This window comes from Corvus brachyrhynchos, unplaced genomic scaffold (assembly GCF_000691975.1).
Source record: "Corvus brachyrhynchos isolate BGI_N302 unplaced genomic scaffold, ASM69197v1 scaffold106, whole genome shotgun sequence".
Classification (NCBI taxonomy): domain Eukaryota; kingdom Metazoa; phylum Chordata; class Aves; order Passeriformes; family Corvidae; genus Corvus; species Corvus brachyrhynchos.
The window spans coordinates 5,617,593-5,626,849 of NW_008238834.1; the positions used below are offsets into that span (position 1 = coordinate 5,617,593).

At 39.0% G+C, this 9,257-nt stretch overlaps 1 protein-coding gene across 7 annotated transcripts in view; it reads left to right on the forward strand.

Moving 5' to 3' along the window:
• Window positions 1-9,257, forward strand: part of ARHGAP28 (Rho GTPase activating protein 28) — a 77,559-nt gene that overhangs the window by 58,197 nt on the left and 10,105 nt on the right. For all 7 annotated transcript variants that reach the window (XM_017738257.1, XM_017738255.1, XM_017738262.1 and 4 more), the window contains 6 exons: window positions 279-444; window positions 557-648; window positions 2,411-2,488; window positions 5,689-5,851; window positions 7,036-7,118; window positions 8,251-8,448. In XM_017738257.1, the coding sequence (XP_017593746.1) occupies window positions 279-444; window positions 557-648; window positions 2,411-2,488; window positions 5,689-5,851; window positions 7,036-7,118; window positions 8,251-8,448 (780 nt within the window). The remainder of the gene's footprint in view (window positions 1-278; window positions 445-556; window positions 649-2,410; window positions 2,489-5,688; window positions 5,852-7,035; window positions 7,119-8,250; window positions 8,449-9,257) is intronic.

A 9,257-nucleotide genomic window follows, 5' to 3' on the forward strand; every position in this document is an offset into this window, starting at 1 on the left:
CCAGCAGGACTACAGGCACTGAGGTGCTTCAGCACCACCTCCCAGTCACACTGCAAGGGAGCATGGTGAGCAAGCAGCTCAATTTTACGTTCAGGTGGATGCAAGCTATGTCACCACACCAGGCCAATATAGAGGGCTATAGTTAGTCTCCCTGTTGTTATCCATCTACCCTAACATGACTTCCAATCCCATGCGCCAATACGGGCGCTTCTTTTGAAACAAAAATTCATTTCCTGTAATTTTTGTGCAAATAAAGATGCGACCCATCTCTACTGTAGAAATTCATTGTTCGGAAAAGCCGGTTCGGACTGACAGAGGTTGGGGACCTCTCTCCTGAAGACATGAAGAAGATCCGCTACCTCTCCCTGATTGAGCTCACGGCTTTCTACGACGCGCTGGGCGTGGAACTGAAGAGGAACCGTGTGGAGAGGGTGCGGGGACGAGGTACCGTGTGTGGCATCCCCTTTGCAGTCACCTTCATGTCAATCAGCTTTGAAAGAAGATGCTTACGAGGCTGTGTTTTCTCGTTTTCACATTTGCTGTTACTGTTTTTAAGAGAATGGTCTTTTCGGAGTCCCTCTGACTGTACTGCTGGAGAATGATCAAAAGAAGGTTCCTGGAATAAAAGTGCCCCTTATCTTCCAAAAAGTGAGTATCATCTGGCCTGCTTGGTCACTCACTAATATTTGCTTTTCCACCATTTGTATTGACACTCAAAAGTGTCATCAGATAAGAGAAGATGCAGGCTTTACAGACTGGCAGGTGTCTACAGACTGTTTGACTGAGTATTGTGGTTTGAAAATTTTGTGACAAGGAGAGAAAATTTCCTCCTTTTTTGGTGTTTTATTTGTGGTGGGGACCCTTTTTGATTTGTAATTATGTGATACCACGCAGGAAACTTTGGGAAACAAATGTCTTTGTTTCCCTTTTTCATTAAATTAGAGAGCCATGCAAAATGGTGTGTGAAGAAGTGGCAGAGATGAGTTGTCTCGGGAGTCTGACTTTAACATTAATTCAAACCATAGGTATTACTTAGCTACTATTTCCAGAATGGAAGGGGTATCTTCTCATTGAGGTTTGTATGGCAAGACAAGGGTATTTATAAGAATTTGGCTGTACGGAGATGCCCAGTGGATGTCTTGGAGGTAGGTACACAGACACAAGTACATGTGCAATTGCACAGATTTACATGGACTCAAAACTGCAACAGATTTCCCTGTAATTACTGACAAAAGGAGAAGTGTCAGGGGAAAGACTGACACAACTTGAACATTTACATGTCTTTACAATCAGCTCCACTGCTTCCCTGTCAAGGAACTGATGCCTTGAAGTGGCTACCTGTAAACAGAGGCTAGATAAGATCAAAGGAATAAAAGTGGGTATTTATTGAGGGCCCTTCAATAGGTACTCCTTGGGCAGTCAAAAGCCCCTGAGGGGCTCCACCCAAGATGGACCCTGGGTCACAGGTTTTTCACAGTTTTGTAAGTTTGGTCCATTTGCATATCAGGGTTAATTCTCCAATTACAATTTCAGGTAATTAAGTAATTACCCCAAGTTTGCCCCCCCATTCAGAGGCTTTAATTTACATATTTCAGGGCCTGGGACAACAAGGTGTCCTTGAAGTGCAAACCTAGAGATGGTTTGTTATGTCTAACCAGAATGGGAGAACAGTATCTAACAGGCTAGAAGAAGTTTCAGAGTTACACACTAAGCAGTACAGGATTTGAAAAATACAAAAGTTAAAACCTAAGGCATCAATACCGTGGGAAATTAGAAGAATCCAGGCTAGGGCAGGAAGCAGATCTGGTGGTGAAAATCCAGAACTGTATGATTAAATGCTGGGAAATTATTTTTTTCCTCTATGTTCAAAATTATGTAAAACCAAACCTTTTTTTTTTTTTTTAATAACAAATTAGAGTGGAAACTTTAGTCCTCTATTCACAGAAATTTCAAAATAAAATACCCTGGGATCATTTTCTAATCTGAGTTCTCAGTTCCAAAATACCTATGTTATCTATAGGCATTTCCATTGTGCTCTTGGGGCACACTTAAACATTTCTCAGAGGTTATTTTTCCTTCAAAACACCATTGTATTTAAGTATATCTGCTCTTTTATTAATACATTTATGTATTAATTGTTCTATAGCAGTACCAACTCTCAATTCAAGGACAGAGGGGCCTATAGCATTAGCAGTTTTCTATACTCTGTATCCTCCTTACTTCAGGGTCAGGAATATGGAGAACAAATTAGGCAGGTTTATTCACATGAGCTGGCTTGTTTCCATTAGCAGATTCCATAGAAATGTATCTTTTCCAGATTAGTTTCAAGGATACCTGGATTGAAAAAAAGTCAACAGTATTCTTAAGCATTTCTGAATATTTTCTTCAATTTTGTTGTCTCTTCTTACAGCTGCTGCTCAAGCTTGAGGAAACAGGTTTGGAAACTGAAGGAATTCTACGAGTTCCTGGATCTGCCTCCAGAGTCAAGGTATACACTCAAGCCAAGTTTTCCATCTTCTGGACCACAATATCTATGTAAAATAATACAGCATTCACACAAATTCAGACTGCTCATAAATACTGATCTGTGTAGTTCAGCATTCCTACTCCTGCCAGTGAAAGGTCAGATTAGTTCCTGGGAACCAATAAATCACAGAACATTTGGTCTATTGCTTTAGTTAATGTTCTATATAAAGCACAGACTTGATGTTGAATGCAACTTTTCCCCACAAAACTTTGAGACATCTTTTCAGTTTATCTCTGTCATCCAAAATTGTTGTGATCTTATCTCTGTTTTAATTTATTTCAGAAATTCAGAGTTTCTAAACTGAGTGAACATCAGATAAACATCTTATTCTATGTCATTTTAACCTCTGTGTCATTTTATTTTTCATTTATCATCTGTGATCTTGCAGTTTTGTGTTCCAAGTGAGAGAAATTTATCCTCTCTTCACTGCTGGCAGCCTGAAGTACTGGATTTTCACAGGCTATTTGTGGGCTATGAACACAGGATAATTGGAACCCAATAACCTGACACTGTGGGCCAGTAATACTTGCAATTGTTTCCCCAGACCAACTTGATTCCAGGAGCTGGAGGAGGCAAATTGGAAAAACAAGGCAGTTTTTTGTTTGGTTGGGTTTTTTCTGGGCTTAGTAGTGTCTACCTCTTTCCCAGATTTTTGGTTATTTTTTGCCTAGGCTTTTTTTGATCTGGTTTAAGCAACACCTTACAGTACATCCTACTCCTGCTTTCTCATCCTCAAGAAAGCTAGTTCTGTATTCTGAGGCAGGAAGTCTCAACATTGTAGCAGCCACACAAATGTTGGGGATTGCTAAACATTGGTGGGCCAGGAATCATAAAAATGGCTGAATAAGAAAAAGCAGCATTACGTGAAACACTCCAAATATAGGCAGCAGCATCCCAGCTCCTTTGACTCTGTGCATTGATAAAAGTACCCAGGGCCTTGAAAAGAGTCACATCTTGCAGAAGGGAGCTCCTAACTTGCCCTGTACTTCTCAGCTTCCCCATTTTTTCATACAAATGCCTAAATCTTACTTCACACAATCTCAAATTTTTCCAACGTCTCCACTGAGATTACACAGCAGGAGTGTGCTCTAATTCAATTATTTTCATATTCTTTGCATACACTGTACTGTGTCTTGTTCACTTCTTTTTCACAACCTGTATCCTGGGAGCTGCTATGAGATACGACTTTACATGCAACTCTCCTACACTAGGTGGTAAGTTAAACTGCCCATATGAAAGTTTTAAATTATCTGAGTTTTGGTTTCATTTAAGTCTGTCCAACAAAGAATGAGCAAGAGAGAGGCTTTTTCAAAGCAGATCCAGATTTCATTCTTCAAAAGCCTTCATACATTATTATGACATTAGGACTTGAGGGCATTCCAACTTTATTTCAGTCTTGTTTGGAGAAAGAAAAGGCATATGGAAATGATTAAAGGTTACTCTTCTATAAAACAAAGAATAGAAGACATGAATACAAGTTTTCCTCTGTAACAAAACTCCAGTGAACCAAAACTGTATGATTTGTCTAGTGAAGGATCAGTCATGTTAAAAAAAATTGCAACACACATTTTAAAAGTATTGGATGCATACATAAATACATGTATGCGAGGCAGGGGAGGGAGGGAATTGAGTGTGTAAAATATATGCTTACCTGTGTGGAGATATATATAAAAGTGTAAGTGTGTGTATATATATATATAATGTTTGTGTTTCCAAAATCTTGCTTTCTATTTTTATGGCTTTTTCCCAGTTCTCAGCAGAAAAATGTGGAGTAGAATTCTGTCCTCTTGTGCTTTTGATGAGGTGAGGATTTCTGTTCCACATTTCCAGTCAGTTACAGGAGAGAATTCAGTCTAGGTGTTCGTATCAGTTATTTGCAAAGGATGGGAATACAGAGGAAGCTGAGATAGCCCAGATTAAAACCAGTAAAATGTGCTAGTAAAAATGAGACTGTGACATTATGTGCCAAATCCTGAACAACTTTCTACTTCCGTTTGTGCAACCATTCTACCTCATTATGTGTGACTGTACTTGATATGTAATTTCCTTCCATTCATGTGAGACATGGCAAACAGAATTCATTTTTAAAAGCTTTTCTGCCTGAATGGACTGAACCTTTTGCATAATATTAAAGTATGTCTGACAAAATCAAGATCTGAGACTGAATATTTGCTACAGATATATGTTGTCATAAATGGTCTCCTAAAAAGCAGCAGCAAATTTCCCAGGGATAAGACAGTGTTTGGCCAGTAATAATTGTGAAAACTGCATTATTTATGGATATCCTTATATTACGATACTGGCCTTCAATCTTTTTAACTCAACAATTTTTTGAGGAGCTTGCATTTTTTGAACAGTGGTCTGGGTTTGAAGCCAAATTCTGTTCCTACTAGGAAACCTTGCTGAGTATTTCCCATTCACATATGTGTGTTGAACACTGGTTAGTGACACTCCAAACTAAACAGACCTCTCTTATGGAGCAAGATGCTGCCCTTGGAGAACAAGGGGATTAAACAGGAACCCAAATGGTATCATCATCAATTCTATCTTAAATCTCTCCTGTGTTTTAGAGGTTTGGGGGGTTTTTTATGCGTTAAGATTTTTCTGACAGTAATGATTTTGTATCTTTATTTTTCTACAATTTGACCAAAACTAACTATAATTATCCTGACATAAAACTTCCTTCTAAAGGTGGGAAGACCTTAATTTTAAGCCATTTGCTCGAGGCCCATGGACTCAGAGTATCTAGCAAGTTCACTGGCAGTGAGGAAGAAACACCACTCCTTTGTGACTTAAGGGTCAAAACCTCTGGAGAGTGTTTTAAGCAAAAAGAACAGCTGTGTTAACTGAGTTTTCTGCTTCTAGTTCTAAGACATTGCACAAAATTGCCTTGCTTTATGATGGTTCAAATTGTTCACTGGCAGAAATCTAGCTATAGCAAACCAAATTTAGCCTGGGTTACCAAATATCTGCAGGAACTTCATTTGTTAACCTACCCTGAACTCCACATGGCTGTACCTAGGCTATCACTGGTTTAGGGCTGCTTTAGTTCAAGTGCTGTACAAACCTGCCTGCTGCTTGTAATGGATTCCTGAAGTGATCACAAACTGCTGGATCAGCAGCAATGATTAAAGGCCTTTTATCTTTCTTTTATCTTTCAGAATCTCCATCAAGAACTTGAGGCAAAATTTTATGACGACACTTTTGACTGGGACCAAGTACGAAATAACGATGCAGCAGGGCTGCTGAAAATGTTTATAAGAGAACTCCCAAGCCCACTCTTCACAGTAGAATATCTGCCTGCATTCATCACACTAGTAGAAAGTATGTGGAAATGGAGTTAATATAGTCTCTAATATGATAAAATGCATGAGTAGATGCTACAATTTTTTTCTGTCTCTGAAGTGTATAAAGAAAAATCATGTAATTTTTTTTCTCTCTGTAATTTTTTTTCTCTCTTTTTTTTCTCTGTGAAGTAGAGAGAAAAACAGGCCCAGTGCTTTGCCTAAACATTTTAATTTTCTGCAAGATTTTTTTTCAAATGAGAAAAGGTGTCTGCATTTAGCTAATAGCATAGGCTTGTTGTGTGAATAACACAACTGTTTAATGTAAAATTTGAAATCTGTGAGTAAACAATGACTGAGCAATGACTTTCATATAGAGACTCTGATTCACATTAACTGTAGGTTTCACAAATGAAAACTTCTGCAAGGTAAACTCAAATCCCTGCCCTTTATCTACTGGATCTACTGGACCTATTTTATTTCTGTTAAGGTTTATGTTGAGGTCAGACCATTGGTACAGAGGTATGTATGAGCACAGAAAGGTTCAGGCAGCTGGGCTTTGTTTTCAGTGTACATACACCCTCTCAATCTCAGTACATTTTGTTCATTTTTCTTCCAGGAAGAATGCAGTTGTACCTTCCCATACCTATGACTTCACTGTAAAGTCACTTGATCTAGGACAGACTGAATGTCTCAGGATGGTGAATTTATTAGCAAATTGGTACAGAAAACTGAGGATCTTTACCTAAGGTTGCAGTCATGCTTTCAGTGTCCCCATGAGCAGTTTTAAGGGCAGAAGGAGGTGACATCTTCCCATAAACTTCACATACCTGAGTGTGCGCCTTGTGAGTCACAGGCTGCATGCAGTTACAATGGGTCAGCAGTTTGGAGAAGACTGAACTGGAGGTGTCTGTGCAGAACAAAGTGACTTCATTCCCTACAACAAATACACAGCTAGTACTGAAAAATACTGGATTGTTACTATATAGACAGAATTTTATAGAGCATCGTGTCCCCGTGTGACAAATATCCAAGATGATGAGGAAAAACCCACTCATTGAGGTGATCTTATATTTGGGAAAAAGTGTATGGTTAATCAGCATTTAAGCATGCTAGTCTCAACCAGGCACTAGTTGATATTTCTAGAACTGCTGACACACAAGGTTTTTAGAACAAACCAATTGCAATTGGGATTTCAAAAATATTAAATATTCATGTCCTTAGAAATCTCCAAGATCAAGTTACAACTACAAGCTTTGCATCTGTTGATCATGCTGATGCCTGAAGCCAACAGAGACACAGCCAAGGTAAGTTCTTCATTTGCTATCACCTGCCATCTGTAGTGCTTTTGACTTTTAAATGAGAAACTCGTAATTTTTTCAAATGCTGCACCAGGAAAGTATTCGTCTGTGGTTTTGATGATTTTCTTGAAAAGATGTTCAAATTCCCTGGCTGTCATTTCTTTTACAAGCAACTAAGAAATAGTTGCTGGGGGTATCCAACTGCTGGATCCCAGGCATCATTTCTTGAATGAAGCACTCATTTCAAAGAGGCACATTTCTCACTCTCCTCGTGCTGCCCCAGCCCCCTTGCTGGCAGGGCAGCATGAGAAGCTAAAGATTACACTTGACTAAGTGTAAACACTGCTTAGCAACAACTAAAACATCGGTGTGTTATCAACATTATTCTTATCCTAAATCCAAAACACAGCCCTTTACCAGATATTAGAAAGAAAATTAACTCCATCCCAGCTGAAACAAGAACAATGTTGCAGAAAGACTCATTGGTAGACCTCAGCTCTAACTATAGCTGCAGTCTGTGCTTTTCAGTAATTCAAGCAAAATTCTGAATAAACTACCCAAAAGGGAAAATTAATTTCCTTTGACTCTGCCAAGCATGTGCAGAAATAACATCAACGAACAACCACTTAGCTCTTCTTGCTTTTGTTATCCCAGAATTAAAGTTTGGGGGTTACTGGCAGAAATTCTTCAGGTTGTATTACATGTGGGACTGGTGCACATTTGAACACAGACTAATCACCTCAGTGGCTGTGATATAAAAGACATTGGCCAGATACATCAAAATGAACACTTGGTAATCTATGAAAAAAGTAACTATTCCCTTGCAATACGTGTACATCTTACCTCTACTAAAGGATTCAGAGCCTTAGTGTAGACACCGTATTTGCCTTATAAATTTGGTATTATGCTCTGAGTGATAGATAATATTTTAATGTGTGTTTTGATAACATTAACTATTCCTCTGTGGTTGACACAGGTTGTTGTACCAACAAATAATAGATTAATCCAAACACAATGAAAAAACCACTACATTTCACCTCCAAGTGCAAGTATAGCGGCCAGACATGTGCATTTGAAAATGGTGCATTTCAGAAGTAAATTATTTCCTGAGACTAAACAAGTATTGGTTTTTTTCCAGGCCTTTCTTCAGTTCCTGAAGAAGGTGGTTGCTAATGAGGGGAAAAACAAGATGAATTTGTGGAATGTGTCTATGATTGTTGCACCAAACCTCTTCATCTACAAAGGGAAACGTGCAAACCAGCAAGAAATGCAAGCAGCTGCCACCACTGCGCACATTGTGCGGCTTTTAATTCGGTACCAGGACATCCTGTGGACAGTGAGTAGTGCTGGTTCCCCCTTTATGGTTCCATTACAGTGCAGTATTTTGCTAAATGCAGGAGATCTTCAGAAATCAGAGTAAGCTGACCTTCCAAGGAGAAACAGTTTCTTTGGAAAATGAATGGAGGCTTCTATTCCTAGAATGAGACACCCTGACAGGTATTTCTGAATTTAGAGTTACCTCACTTATCTAAGACATCTATTTTAGCATCAATTGCCCTCTGGAAATACCTGTCCCACACCATTGTTTATACAGAGTAATGCATAGAAGAATGATTTAATCTGGATGTGTAGGTGATATTTCTAAACTTGAATGAGATTAAATGTCTGTTCAAAGTCTAGCCCACAGTAAAATGGCTGTAGCGGGTTGGGTTTGTAACCGGGCGGAAACACCAATTTAGTGTAGCGGTTTGGTCCAAAACGCTCATTACTGTTTATCTTCTGTGAGATAAGAATTAGGAGAAATGCAAAGCAGGCACCAAACTTGAAAGAATATAAAGAAGTTTATTAACAGACCTAAAAGAAGGAAAAAAAAATTATACCATAACTTCAGAACTCTCCTCCTCCCCCCATCTTCCTCCCTTCTCCCACTGACAATGTAAAAAGACAACCCTTAAGATGTTCAGTCTGTTTACCACTTCCATAATAACCTTGTTCAGTCCATTTAGAAAGAGAAGTCTCTTCTTGCTCGTGCTATGAAAACATTATCACAACGAGACAGCCGCCCACTTCCAAATATTGTTCAGTCCATTTAGGAAGAGGAGTCTCTCTGCTCGCAATGTGAGTCCCTTCCCCCGACTGCAGCTT